This window comes from Alternaria ethzedia (assembly GCF_023757985.1).
Source record: "Alternaria ethzedia strain BMP 0044 chromosome Unknown scaffold_58, whole genome shotgun sequence".
In the NCBI taxonomy this organism is placed as follows: Eukaryota; Fungi; Ascomycota; class Dothideomycetes; order Pleosporales; family Pleosporaceae; genus Alternaria; species Alternaria ethzedia.
Window position 1 is genome coordinate 60,934 of NW_026056251.1, and position 15,109 is coordinate 76,042.

At 48.4% G+C, this 15,109-nt stretch overlaps 4 protein-coding genes across 4 annotated transcripts; 1 reads left to right on the top strand and 3 right to left on the bottom strand.

The window, feature by feature from the left end:
• Positions 1–2,875: 2,875 nt before the first annotated feature.
• On the top strand, positions 2,876–4,524 carry J4E87_010860 (uncharacterized protein; the record flags this gene model as incomplete). The annotated part of the gene is made up of 2 exons (XM_049382430.1): positions 2,876–3,911; positions 3,962–4,524. 2 exons carry the CDS (start codon positions 2,876–2,878, stop codon positions 4,522–4,524), a joined length of 1,599 nt encoding a protein of 532 aa, XP_049227829.1.
• Positions 4,525–4,725: 201 nt separating this feature from the next.
• On the bottom strand, positions 4,726–6,711 carry J4E87_010861 (uncharacterized protein; the record flags this gene model as incomplete). The annotated part of the gene is made up of 1 exon (XM_049382431.1): positions 4,726–6,711. One exon carries the CDS (start codon positions 6,709–6,711, stop codon positions 4,726–4,728), a length of 1,986 nt encoding a protein of 661 aa, XP_049227830.1.
• Positions 6,712–7,251: 540 nt separating this feature from the next.
• On the bottom strand, positions 7,252–8,058 carry J4E87_010862 (uncharacterized protein; the record flags this gene model as incomplete). The annotated part of the gene is made up of 3 exons (XM_049382432.1): positions 7,252–7,698; positions 7,747–7,869; positions 7,921–8,058. The coding sequence occupies 3 exons, from the start codon at positions 8,056–8,058 to the stop codon at positions 7,252–7,254; spliced, it is 708 nt and encodes a 235-aa protein (XP_049227831.1).
• Positions 8,059–10,881: 2,823 nt separating this feature from the next.
• Positions 10,882–11,942, bottom strand: J4E87_010863 (uncharacterized protein; the record flags this gene model as incomplete). Its single annotated transcript, XM_049382433.1, has 3 exons — positions 10,882–11,488; positions 11,544–11,785; positions 11,832–11,942. 3 exons carry the CDS (start codon positions 11,940–11,942, stop codon positions 10,882–10,884), a joined length of 960 nt encoding a protein of 319 aa, XP_049227832.1.
• Between the last annotated feature and the right edge of the window lie 3,167 nt (positions 11,943–15,109).

Genomic DNA, 15,109 nt, shown 5'->3' on the forward strand with positions numbered 1-15,109 from the left:
AGTAGTTTATAGAGAAGATAGTTTTATAACAAAGTTACTAGTTAGAATTAGTCTTAGTTAGTACTTAATTAATAGTGTATACGTACTTATATTTTAATTACTTTCTTGTATAGTGTAAATAATTTAACGCAACTCTTTCTCTATAAGTAGTAGAAGCTTAGATAGTAGAGGTAGTAGATAGTTATAGTTATTATAGAATACTATAATAATTATAGAATTAGTCTTAATTTTAACTAGAATAAAGACATAGAAGACGTTTAGATATAGACTTAGTTCTAGAAATTACGTTAGAAAGTTAATAATTAGTTCTTTACTAGTAAGGTAGGTAATCTCTAGTTAATATAAGTATTAACTAAGATAGCTCTCGCACATACGTATAGTAGGTAGGTTTTCTTACTCTATTCTACTCTATAATATAATACTTAGTTATTACTAGAAATATATAATCTTCTTAGAATTATTATATTAAGAAGAGTATCTCTAAGTTATATTTAGAAGAGATCTTTCTTTTAAAATACTTACTCTACTAAACACTAGAGTTATATTAATAGGCACATATAATATAGTACTATAAAGTTTTAGATATTATCTTATAAAGTTAGTCTACACTTAGATAAGTCTCTATATTAGTATAGCATAGAGAAGATATAAGATAGCTCTTAACTTATAATAATATTTATATTCTACTAGATAGTAGGCTAATAAGTCTTAGCATTATACTCTTTATATAAAGTTCTAAGATAAAAGGTTCTAATTATAGCTATAAAGTAGCTACAACTATTAGACTAAATCTAGTAGAATTTAGATTACTATATACCTATAGATCTCTTACTATATAGAGTTTCTATTTTTATAGAAATAGATCTTATGTATAGTGTTAACTATACTCTTACTATAATAAGAGTAAGATAACTCTTATACCTAAGAACTAAGCGCGCTGTAGTATTTAATACTTTAGTACTTATATTTATAGTAATAGTATTTAATATTACCTAGAATTTAGACTCTTATACTATAATTAGTTTTAGAATTCTTTAACTTATTTATATCTTTTTTCTAGACTTAGCTATAGCTATACTAGATTACTTTATAGGCGTTAGTAAAACGCTAGAATAGACTAAGTATTCTCTTATACCTTAACTACTAAAAGAGTCTAATATTAGGTTTTTATATATAGTAACTCTACTACGTATGTAGTACTAGTAGGTAAGGTATAAAAGTATATTAGTACTATAGTTATATAAAAGAGCACTAATGCCTCTAAGAGAGTAGTTTAAGTACTATCTTAATTCTAGATAATAAAGTTATTATTAGCTTTAACTTCTGCTTTGCTATTTAAATTAACTAGTATATTAGGTTTAATCTTAGTATTATCTAGGTAATAATTACTAGAATTACTATTAATATTAATATCTAAGAACTTAGGCTATTACAAGTTAGAAATAAACTTAGTATAATCTAGATAATATACACGTACGTCTTTAGAAGGCTTCTCTAGATTTAGCTAGTAATATACGTTTTATAGTAGTATAAGAGAGGTTTATACTAGTAGCTTAGCTACTATATAAGTAAACTAGATATTACTTTACTTATTATTAGCGCAAGATATAGACTATAACTAGACTAAGTATACACTAGACTCTTAACTACTCTAAACGCTATCTACTTATATACGCTTTATTAGAGATTCTTCTAAGTCTTTTCTAGATACTATATACGTAGAAGATACTATAGATATATTATAAAATAGGTCTAATAGTGTATAACTACACTAAATAAAGTAACTATAATCTATCTAAGATAAATTAAATTAGTAAGAGCTTAGTGCAAGCTACGCTATAGTATACCTAAGTTATATATATATCTAAGAGAAAAGGTTACTTAGTTAGTAACTTATCTAAGTATAGGTTTAAAGGCTTGTTATAGTTAATAGTACTACTAGTAGTAGTATTAATTAGTAAGAAGTTAATAGTAACTAACTAGAGTTTATAAAATTAGACTAGGTATACTCTATAACTAAACTAGATAGTAATTAAGTATACTACGTATTAGCTAAGAGACTTAACTATATATAGTCTAAGGTTCTACTAAAGCTACGCTATAATTTATTATAAAGTAATTATTATATATTTAACTTAAAGTAGTAAGTCTATATTACTAGAGTAGTCTCTAAGTATAGTCTAGGTTCTATCTCTGCGTAGGTTACCTATAGCTAAGCTAATAGAGAAGGCTTTTATGCTACTATAGTATTAGTAATAAAACCTAAGTTTATTAGACTATACTAAGTACACACTAAGGTTAAGAATAGAGATTTTAGTTCTACGCATCTTAGATCTAGATCTATCTTAGTCTAATCTAATATAGTATTAAGAATAAATAAGCTAAAAATTCTAGAGTGCTAAGCTATTTTAAATACTAAGTAAGAATAGCTAAGGTGCGCCTCTACAGCGCTTGCTAAGGTTACCTAAGGTTGCGCTATAGAACAGCCAAGCTACACTATCCGTGAAACAGGCGTAATGTTTTGTTAAGAGACCCGAGATTTGCCCGTGAAGGAACGCCTTAGCCCCGCCAAGCCTTACCCCTCAATTCTCTATCTCCCCCGTGTCTCTCCCACGATAGCTCCCCCGAAGGCCTAGATCATCACGAGATATAGCCACAGCTATTGTAATTCGAGGAAAAACGCACGACCGTACTTTTACGCGATTAGGCTCCCGCTCGTCGGCCGTCAAGATGGTCTCAGCCTCATCCGCAGACGCGGCATGCGGCTCGCAGCGGAAGATAGCAGCCGCGGCGCAATTGGCCTATATACTCAAGCCTTTAAGCCTCATCCCACGTTGAATCCTCCAAGACCAAAATTCGAGTAGCGACTTTCGCCATGACTGCTTTCACCAACCCAGTTCTCCCTGGCTTTAACCCAGACCCGTCCGTCATTCGCGTGGGTAGCGACTACTTCTGCGTCACTTCGTCCTTCGAATACTTCCCTGGCGCGCCCATATATCACAGCAAAGATCTTATCAAATGGAAGCTAATTGGCCATGCGCTCACGCGCAAGTCACAACTGGATATCAAGACTCCTGAGCCGGGAGGCGGTATCTGGGCAACAACCATTCGTTACCACAAAGGTACATTCTACATCATTACCAACTCTTTCGACCGATACAGACCGCAAAACGACGATCGCGTATGGCCCCGAGGCTTCTATGTCAAGACCACCAACATCTGGAACGATAGCACGTGGTCTGAGCCTGTGTACTTCGATCAGATTGGCTTCGACTTCGACCTGTTCTGGGACGACGATGGTCAAGTATACTTGTCTTCTACCTACAGAAAGCTTGATCGGACTCCTGGGGGCAAATTGAAAGACTTTGCGATACACATATCTACTGTCGATCTGGAAACTGGCACTTTGAAGTCTACGCCTAAGATGGTTCGGGAGTCGGAGTCTGGTATATCAGAGGGGTCGCATCTTTTCAAGTTGAACGGCTACTACTATCTCTTCACGGCGGAAGGAGGCACAGAGTCTGGGCACTGCGAATACGTGAGCCGGAGTCGAGAAAGCCCCTTCGGACCTTGGGAGCAAGCACCGCACAACCCGCTTTGGCGCAACACAACAGACGACGACATCCAAAATACTGGCCATTGCGATATTGTTGAGGACACCCAAGGCCAATGGTGGGCCATGTGTCTAGGCGTGCGACCGAGGAAGGAAGATGGCGAATGGCGAACGTCGGTTTTCGGACGCGAGTCAATGTTACTCCCAGTTCGTTGGGAAAATGACTGGCCAATCTTCAATGAAGGGAAACCGGTCACACTGCAGATGAACGGGCCGACAGAGTCCACTGTTGGTGACGACAAGGCTTGGAGGGACGATTTCAGCGGGGTCAGGCTCGGCCTTGGCTGGTACAGGAAGAGTAAGCAATGCAAGAAGCTGGTATACGGTACAAAGCTAATGCACGCCTAGATACACCCGTGAAGAAGGAATACTCGATGACAGCGCGGCACGATTCTCTTACCCTAAATGGCGGCCCATACACCCTCTCGATGCCAGCATGTCCAACACTATTCCTGCGAAAGCAAAGACATTGGCCGGTGACGTGGGAGACCCAACTAGATTTCCAACCGAACGTCTCACGCGTCGAGGCTGGAACTGTATTGTACTGGAATCACACTTGCTACTCTAGCATTGGCATTGCTTTTGCAGATCGCAATGGTCAACCTCAACGAATCATTCGACTTACCCGTCCGGACATGGAGACTGTGGAGCAAACCATCCCAGAGAAGGGTGAGGTAAAACTCACCATCGAGAGTACGGCTACCTCCTACCGATTCGGCTATCGGGAAGTCGGTGATGGGGCACAGCAGAGCGCTGAATGGATATGGCTGGGCGAGATTGATACCCAGGTCATGACGCGTAACCCAGACATTGGGCAGCCTTTCACTGGCATGATGATGGGCCTGTATTCGTATGGCGAACTGCAGCCTGTACTGACTCCGGCGCATTTCGCTTATGCCGAATTTCGGTAGTTTCACAAGGTCATTGTCCCGTCTGAGGATGACTTATCTTACAACCTGCACCGCGATTCAGGCATACATCATGTCACTCTTGAAGTACTCTAATCAACACATTGCTAGATTATCCTATTCGCGATGCTAATTCTGTGAAGCTAGATGGTTTAATTGACAGAGATACATCGGGCGATACTACCCCCAGGTGGCTATTCCACTTCAATGATGCACGCATTCATTCCTCTTCCTCAGTTTCGCTGCATTCACAGCTCCCTTCATCGACACCTGCTTACGGTCCAAGCCGCCAATTGCCTTGCGATCCAGAGCGACACTCGCTTTGTCATCGTTAGGATACTTGGCTGTGATATTTCCAAACTTCTGATCCGCCTCTTTGGCAATGTACACCAACTCACCCCCCACCATCGTGAGCTGGACACGTTGTCGACCAATCATCTCTTCCGGTACAGTAAAGTAGTCGTTCTCCAAGACGATCAGATCAGCAAATTTGCCAACTTCCAGAGATCCAATGTACTTGTCGGCCCTCAAGAACTTGGCGCCGTTGATAGTAATGGCGCGAAGAGCAGCTTCGCGGGAGATGCCTTCGCCAGGAAACGTGCCATTATAAGGAGCGCCCTGGGATGCCGAGGAATGCGGATTACCAGGATCACCTGAGCGCGTGACTGCTATCTTCAGAGCGAGGAACTCGTCGAGAGGGTCGACTGGCCAGTCACTCCCGTAGGTAACGGGCCGACCGGCTTTCTCGATCTCGGCATAGGCTTGCAGGTTCTGGCGGCGGTATTCGGCTAGCGATGGGAAGGTGTTGGGGAGGTATGAAGGGGCGAGCTGCGACCACTGGAAGCTCATGATTGCATCGACTTCTAGTTCTCTGAAACGGCGCCAGTCGTCCTGGTGAGAGAGCTCGTCGTGCGCTAGACCGAGGCGGAAGTCGTGTCCGGGATGCGCTTTACGGAACGATTCGGCGGCGTCAAGACCAACGCGGACGGCAAGATCGCCGTCGGCATGGAGTTGTGCGTCTATACCGGCGAGGAAGAAGCCCGATAGAGTACGTGCAAGGATCTCAGGTTCCCAGTATGTCTTCCTGAGTGTGCTTGGATCTGGTGCCCATGTGGCATTAGACCCATTGACCAAGCTCCAGTATGGCTCAATGAGAGCTGCCGTCCTTGCCGGATAAGTAATGACACCATCCAAGAAGGCCTTCACGGCCTGCCATTTGAGAGACGGAGCAGGCTGCATTGTAGAGTTGTTATCGAACCCACGTATGAGCTCGACAGTCTTGGCCACCAGATCAGGCACTTCGGCGACGGAGCTTGGAGCATCGATACGGTAGTCAAAGAACGCTCGTGCGCTCAAGCCTCCTCCCTGCTGAACAGCTTGAAACACCTGGTCGTACTCCTTCAAAGCCATCGCCTCTTGAAAGGTAGTGATACCGGACTGGCGCAGTAGCTGCATAGCAGCTAGAGCGGCCTTCACGGCCTCTTCTGGTGAAGGCAGAGGTATGCCGAGTAGATCAGAAGCATTGTCTTCAAGTACGCCTGAAGGTTCCTGGCTTCCGGGTAGCCGTTCGATGTGGCCATTAGATGGGTTTGGAGTCGCCGCGGTGATGTTGGATATCTCCAACGCCCGCGAATTCACCAAGATGGTGTGATAGTCGCTTGAGCGGACGACTACAGGGCGTTTCGTCTTCAGCACATCGATGCTTGTCTTGTCGATTTTTCCGCTCCGTGAGGTGAGAGTCGAGTAGTCCACGTTCACCGCTTCCATCCAAGCATCATCCGGTTTGTCGGGTTCATCATCAATGCAGCGCTGGATGTGCTGAAGAACTCCAGGTAGATCGAGCGGCTGGTAGTTCAGGTCGCATTTGAGGAGATAGATGCCGCCACCGAGGATGTGCATATGGGAGTCGATCAAGCCTGGAATGGCAGCGTGGCCTTGGAGATTGACTACCTGAGTCGCATTGCCAATGCGTACTTTGGCATCTCCGTTCGATCCGACGAAGGTGATGACGCCGTCTTTGATTGCCAGCGCTTCGACCTTCGAAGAATACGCGTCGAGCGTGTAGATGGAGCCGTTGTGGAACACGGTGTCCGCAAAGGATGGCTGTCGTGCCGGTATGGCGTTTGTTGCAGCATACAGCGCTGCCGTGGTGAGTATTCGCATAAGCATATTTGTTCCAGAGGCAGACATAGAGAAGCTGGTATGTGGAAATTGATGGTGAGAATGTTCATGGTCGGTCTCGATACCATATATAAGAAACCATCCATCATACCGGTGTTCGTTACGCCCGTAACGCGCGCAGTATATGCGTTCGGCGCATACGCCCGGCCGAATATGATGCTGTATGTATTCCCTAGACAGGAAAGTACACGCGTTTCTGGAGTGGCTGATTGCTACGAAGTATCGCCGACAGCCTCATGTTCGGACATCTTGGCACTTCCGAGCCTTCAGCTACAGCATCATGGGACGATACCCCACATGATCAAAGGTCGCACGAATATACGCGCGGGGGGTTTCGGTGCTTCGGAGTCCGGAGAAGAGATTGTTTGTACGATTGTTGTACAACAAGTCTTTCTTGCAAAGTGGAGGAGCCGCCAAAAGCAGCGCACGAGCCTACATACACCCAACGCGTCGCAGTACATCGCGCATCAATGAGATGTCTACGCCTGTGCCCCGACAATTGATCAACATTACGTCCGCTTGGTGAACCCTAAGCATTGTCCAGGCATATCAGCCTTTGATGGCATCCGCCAATGGCTGGAACCACGTCGCAGCCAACTTCTTATTGCCCGCATCATTCGGATGAACGCCATCGCCGGTCATAGTCTTCGTGTCGAACCCGGTCCACGCGTCTACGACCGTGATGGGGCTGTCTGCAGTCGTCTTGGTCGCAGCCCAAGCTTGAATCGCAGTGTTTAGGGCAACGACACGTTGCCCACACTCAGCGCAGTTCGAGGGGTTCATGGGAATGATCTTCGCGGCCAGAATCTTCATCGTGGGCTTCGAAGTGCGCATCTGGTCTACGAGCTTGCTGAACGCGGTGGTGATCTCTTGGGGCGAGCGGTTGCTCCACACGTCGTTCGTACCGAGGTGCGTCAAGACGATGTCGGGTTTGGCGGATGAGAGCCAACCGGGGAGCTGGTTCTGGTTCGCGATGTTTACTGCTAGAAAGCCGCCCTGCCGTTCCGGATCAGCCATGCAATGGGCGCGTGATGATGAGCTTACATGTCCCTCGTTCTCTCCGTCGTATGGAAAGCCACAGCCCTGGCCAGCCAGACTGCCTACAAAGTCGGTGTTCTTGATACCGGCTTCTTGAAGGTTCTGCCAGAGGTAAGCCCGCCAGCAGCCCTATGCGGTGGGTAAGTACGTATTGCAGTAGGCTTGGTGCAGGGTACATACTGGGCTACCGGTGATCGAATCGCCGAGAGCCATGATCTTCACCGTCGATTGGCGAGTTGTTAGTTCCATTGGAGTTGCTGAGGCTGCTACTGCCAAGGCTGCGATAGCCAGCCATGCCGAGCGGATGGTGACGCGCATGTTGGCAGTGTGTATACTTTTCGTAACGTGTTGAGCGGAGTGCAATGCTTGTGTCCTTCGAAATCAACACGAAATGTACACTGAAGGGCTCAGCTCCTCTTGACCCAAGAATGAGCCGGCTGGTCCAGCTGAAGGTCTTGGTATAGTGTCTAGTTGGCGGTAATGACAGCCTCTCCGGTGATCAAGAGGGGCTCAATTCCAGTAATCAGATCTCGCTCTGCCAAATAACTACGGACAATGGCCTCAAAAGTCGCTCCATGGATCCACAGTTCATCTAGATATGACGCACCCCGCAATATGAGAATCAATCTTGCACGAGAAGACCCACCAACGGGTGATATCGAGGAGAAGGTCCTCCATATTTGGTGTACTCGTGCACCAACTGGAATGCGTCACCCTTTGCAGCTGCGACGGCCAAGATGAGGTGAATAAAAAGTGCTATATGCGATGCACCCAGTGCGGCCCACCAAGCTCCGCGCCGAAAAGAAATGACAACGACATGTTCACGTCACAAGGCGTGACAGGGCGAAGACACGTGCACCCCTGATGGCGATGGGGTCGTCGCAGACGATATGGAAGTTTGATGAGTGTGGGTGTGAGTGATACGAAGAAACCTCGGAAGCCAGTGGACGGCCGGGTGGCACGATGCAGCGGCGCTCAAGGCCCGGAGCGGGTCGCGCACTTCCCCGCTGCCTAAGCGGCCATCGACACCAACGGCAAAAGATTCCAGCGAACTGCTGTTACATGCCCAGGTACCTACAAGGTAGTAGCTGTGCAAAGATTACTCATATCCAATCTATCGTGTTCCTCAACCCCGAGACAGGCATTCTACCATGTCGGACGACAGCCACCGAGCCGTACCTAGGTACCTAGTCTTGTTGAATGATGCAAACCTCAATGCCACAATAGAGTGCAATTTTCGGCCAGCCATCTTGTTTACATCTCACAGCGAGCGGTCCGAAGAATATCGAAACCTGAGCTCTTGCTCAGTTGTAAGTTCATCAGCGCGATACTCAGGTACTTTGAGATCGTGAAGAAGTTAAGAGATGTACCAGCCTGCTATCTCATTACCAGACCGCAGTCTGACTCGAAGGCGCACTCTGTTCATTGGTCTTAGCATCAAGGAGAGAAAGTACCAGAATCTTGATAGTGGTACGCCTATTTCCCTGCGCCTTCTGGACACATTCCAGTGGTTATACTAGACGCCTTGTTCTTGTCGATCGCAATGTTGCGACAACCGCAGAACCAGCACGGCACAGAAGATGTGACGTCTAGAATAGAGTTTGGACATATCGCGAAGGTTTATTATACGCGATCTAGATAGAAGCTTCGTCAGTCTTCGCATCCCGCTAGACGCTACAGGTATTTTCGCCGTGCCATGACATGTCAGATCTGCGATCGGGCTGTGTTTGAGTTCGCAACAAATGACGGACTAGGAGGACGGCTCGGAGCTCTGGGTATACTTGGAACTGAGAGCCGTTGCAAGGAAGCCCTGAACGGAGTGAATGTACGTGATTCTTCCACGACCATGGGTACATGCTCGCAAAACGTTTCGCCATAGGACGCGGTGCAGAATTCCGATCAATCTCGCATTCCGGATATAAGATTGTCCCATCCATGGTATAGTAAACTGAAGATTCCCATTGATGAGTAAACACTGCACATCTCAAGCCGATGATCTTGTGGATGGTCACCTTCGAGCGTGATGGGAAGCATCACAGAACATTAGTGCATTAACGAACCTACTCAGATCATTCCAATATAGTGTCCTCCTGGAAACACTAGAAGCTGCCCCTTGGGCACAACGAACATTGTTGCGCTTCCAGGTCTGCCAGCTAAGGCACGTCAGTCTTCAAAACCGCATGGAACCCGGTAATCCGGCAGCCCAAAATCACCGGCCCTTCTTCTGCCGGTTTCCGATCTATGTATATGAGAGATGCGATTCGTCTAACACGAGGTGTTTTGCTACTGTGCTCAGCTACGCGAAGACGCACGGGAACCCGAGCACCAATTCCACGGAACAGGTCCCGACAGGCATTGGAGAGAACATCGATTCGGTTCGCGGACCGATTACGACAACTCTATACAGCCCGCCGCGGTAGAGATGCGTCCGCGATTCACGTTCGCGAAGGAGAGACGACGGGTATCAGAAGGCGACCGGCATGTTGAAGCGTAATCGGGCCGTTACCGAAGTGCCAGCCTCGAACAAGCTAGCGGGCGATAGCTCTGGAGATGCCGCTGGGTGATCGACAGCCTCGTCGCCATCGTCGACGTTGAAAACCACAGGGAGCATCTCCGCCAGACGCGTGGCTCACTTGTCGTGCAGATGACGGCGGCTGATCGGTTCCACACGTGCGCTGGTGTTGAGGCCTCATGCTCTACTCAATTAGGCAGGCGTCAAATCCTAGGCCAGCGCTCAGGTATTTCACTCTACGTACCTCAATGCGCTACCCAAGAACCCCTTGGACAATGCTCGAAGGAAGTCCATACTCAAGCCTTCCGGCGGGTGGCGCTGCACTCTCACCCGCACACATAATCACGGCTAAAAGTGGAGGCCTAGTCTGCGATTAGCCATTCAGCGCGCGCCGGACTTCGACTGGAGGAACGAGTGGTGGGCAGAGGGAAGAGGCGTTTTGCGCACTGCGCCAGCGTGAAGAGTAGATGATAAGCGAGATGCGTTTCCTGCAAGGCGGCACGTCGCGAGACACCGAGCGTGAACCCGAGCCTTGAACACCGGATCGCGGGATGTGGAGGAGAGAAGATGAGATGGTTCATGCGTGTGCAATTCTCGAGAGAAGATGTTCAATTCTATCTAGCAATCGTTCAATGAAGTACCGACTTTGGCTCAGCAACAAGATCCTTCTGGCTCTCGCTGTCGCTGATCCGCGAACTTTGTTCGAAATGCTGCTCGAAATGCCGCGAAACGTAAATGTTTTTACCAAACATGCCGCCTTCTTCGGAGGTCGTCTGATAAGGTGTTGTGCTACCTGGCCGACCCAGTTCAAAGTCATCGTCGATGCGTCTTGCTGTGCTCCTGACACCAATTTGCTTCGTGCTGGCTCCAGTACCAGTCCCACCCCCATATGCCCTGCTGACATTGAGCGATGAAGAGAAGCCCGGGATAATCTTGACAACAAGGGGCTTGAGCGCGGGAAGCGATGCGCAGACGATGGCTAGGTTCATCTCGATCGCGGACCAGTAGGCTGTCGGTGCACTGTAGTAAGTGTTGTCGTCGGGATGCGCGACCAGGACAACGAGGGCGTGGAGGCGGAGGATCGATACGACACAGACGAACCAACCAATGGTCAGGATCGCCAAGAGAGCAATCTTTTGACGCATGGCAATCTGCAAGGTCCAGATGACGCGAACGGGAAGGAAGGCGACGAGAAGATCGGTTACGATGTTGATGCTGGCGTTCACATACCAAATCCTATGATACAATTAGCATTGCGCATCGTGAGGTTGAGCAATTTGATATCACTCACGTCTTGTTGTCGATACACTTCGAAGTCGGCTGCTCCAGGATCTTCCAGTAGGCGTGGACAGGGACGCATGTGAAGATAGAGGTGATGATTGTACTCACACCCCAAAGGACGCACACGGCCATGACGATGTGGAGTGGGATGCGCATCTCGCGCACAGTAAAGATCCGGCCGTATTGCAAGAGAATGGACACTTTAGTGAACATAAGGCTGGCGTTGTAGCAGATGATACTCCAGAAGAGGTACTGGGATACGTTAGCTTTGGATTATAGATCATGTACGAGTTCTCACCTTCAAGATGATTTCAACTCCGGTTGGAAACTCGATTAGGGCAGCGTGCTTGCCGTTTCCAGCATTCGCCTGCATGACCTGAAGTATGCCGGTGGCAATGGATAGAGCCATTGAGACTACAATAGTGTAGTCTTCCCATCCTAATGCTCGTCCAAGGTATCGAAGCCGAGTAAAGAGACGCAGGCCAACGCAAATCACCGCTATGCATGTAAAAGCAACAACGATAGACTTGGTGAGTGGACCCCGATCGTCCTTGGCCAAGGCGGCCGACTGTTCGGGTGTTAAGGGATCCATGGTTGTAGTGAAGAGAAACAGACGATGCTACACGTAGCTTGTCGATATGTCGGACGGGCGTGGTGAGGTTACCAAGGCACTCCTTTACATATGTATTCGCAGTTCCCCGTGGGTGGAAGAGTACATGTGTCAGGCACTGCGCCCGGAGGTACCTGCACTGCAAGCTGCACGGACTAGGGTGACAGTTCACACAAAACCGGGAGGCTATGTCGTTTGAGGAGGCATCCGAAACTCAAAACTGATGGATAAACGAGACCCTGGTAGCATGTAGGGAAGATCTGGGGGGATGGTGTGCCTAACGGAAGAGCTAGACTTAGCAGACGGCAAGAAGTTGGCTGAGCCAATGAGACTATGCACTTCTCCCTGCATACGTAAAAAGTCTAAATTCGAGGGGTACATCTCCGTAGCGGACCGTCGCAGTGAGCAAGACCACACCATGCATACGAACTCACTTGCATGATGCAGTCTATGCGTTTGCCATGGTGGATGGCGATCTTTGCCGCTAAATGGGCGTCTTCCAAACCACGAAGTCGTCCCTCGGTTCACCGGGTGCAGATCATGCAGGTGCTTTGACGAACGAGCTTTTCGCGTGGCGTAGTCTGTGTTACGCAAAACATCGCTTGGGTTGAACGAACGGCCTTCGTTGCTGAATGACCAGGCGGGCCAAGTGCGGACGGGAGCGCTGTCATGGTGTGGTGAGAGCTCGGAACTTGTTCGCGCGAACATACTGCAGTTGGCTCTCGTATTATTAGGTGCGATTGCTCTCCCTTGAGCGTTCCTTAGTCGTATCTTTGGCGAGCGTCTGAGCCCTCCGTCAACATGATATGTTCACATGCTGATGGTAGGATAGTGCGGGAGAGAACCTGACCAGGGTACCATTCGAAGATGGTGGCGTCATGTAGGAGAGCCACCAAATACCGGCTAATTTGAGTGGTGTAATCTGCCCGTAGCCTTAGTGTGACGCTAGAGCAGTCCATGGAGAGTCTTCGTGTTCGGAAGCATCCCTGCGGATCGGACTTCAAACTCTATCATCTTTAGCTGCCCTACCACCTACCAGCCTGCTGTGCTCAGGTCCGCCGTTCGAGAGCAGCCATGGAAATAACTGACCAGAAGCATACATAGGATAATGCTGGTAGTCCGGGCCGCCTTTGTCCGTTGCTCCGTTGCATTCGTAAAGGCTCGATTGAGATAGACTGCGGTTATAATGACGGAGGCGCCACGCCACGACTCTGGCATGTCCGTAGTCGTCTCAACAGGCGCTGAAGGCCTCGCATCTGTGGTCGCATTCTCGTGCATCGCAAGCACCGTGCGAGGCCATCTCGCCTGACACATGCCTGTTTGGAACATTGCTGAGTCTTGCGACAGATCAGCCATCACACAGCACTGCGAACGAATATGTCATTCTGACATCCCGAGCAATGCAGTGTGTCGTCCGCGTGGGAAAGGATCTCAAACGGATCGTTTGTGAGGTAACATCCGTTTCAAGCTCGAGTACTGCCTCAGGAACGATAATCCCATGCAGATATTGTGCTGGTAGCGGCATAACGCGGGGTGCGATAGGATTCCTGCAGCTGAGGTGCGCCCGGACAGGGTCGGTTAGAAGGTTTGCGCTACGTCAGCGATGCAGCAGTACGAACACAGAGCCCATGCGACAACAGCTGATTTGTGATCTATTTCGCAGTATGAACGAAGTTTCGTAAAAGCGCGTCATGATTTTGCCATGTAGAGGGCGTGCAAGCAAGTGGATGCCTGGGAAGGGAGAAGATGCCGGAACCTCGGAAGCATCTCGTGAAACGTGATCTCAGCCGGAACGGGTCGATAGCGCCAAATCGTCTCCTTGGCACGCTAGTCTAGTTCGAGACCGCAGCAATGATTCCCGAGGTCCGTGAGAGCTGAATTCGAACACCAGCCTGTGGTGTCTTTACTAGCCACGCAGATCTTCGAACCTCCTCAACGATGCAGAAGTAGCGTGCGCATCTGTGCTGTGACGTGGACCGTGATGTGGCACGTATGTTGATTGCTGTTCTCATCCTACAGTACCGCGCCTCTGGCACCTTCACATTTCAATAGCTCTAGTAAGTATAACCAGGGTCTTTACAGATCCTGCACGACGATGGGTTCGCCGTTGGATCGACATATGGCATGGCATCTTCGCGATTGATACCCTCTACCTAGGTAAGTAAGCGAAAACGGCGTAAGGCGCCCCGCAGTAGGTGTGAGCTGACCCGGACGAACAGTTCAAGCACAAGCCAACGTCTTCTTAGCAGTCTCGAAGCTTCAGTTCAGTGATCGTCGTCCCCTGATCTGCAGTCACTGATCACTACCTAGACACCTAAAGAGCCAGAGACCTTCGAACCAACATGTCACATTGCGTTAACACACCCTTCCACGTCTACTAGAACTTTGTGTTCTTGCTGTCATCTGCATGTCGCCATTTCGGTCTCTAAAGCGTTTGAGAATGCTGTGAATAAGCACAACTCTGCTACACATTGACCGCGCCACTCGAATGACGTTGCTGAGAGGACATGTGAAGCGCGAACTGACGCGGTGGGCGCTGTATGACACCCACTTGAATACCAACATCATGGTTGATCATCCGGGAATAATAACGATACATTTGTCAAGACGCAAGGCGGTCTACAAACGCCAGGAGAATCGCCTCAGCCTCCAGCTCGGTATTCTAACCCTAGAGGCCGGCTACACGGCAATCAAGACGCTCATGTACTGGCTGGCTTAACGACTCCCAACCAATTCACCATTATCTGACTTCCGAGAACAAGCTACGTATATCACTTGTCGGATAAGCCTCCGCTGGCATGCGAAGTACGCGGAGGTGGACAAGCTTTCGACGATAAGGAACGTTTGTATTGACTGCGTGTATTTGTGCTGCCGCTAAAATCAACTACTGCGATACGATCAGCACAGAACTGTGTGATTACTATACGCGTTTATAATCATGAGCCAACGAAAGGAAGATAGCTGTC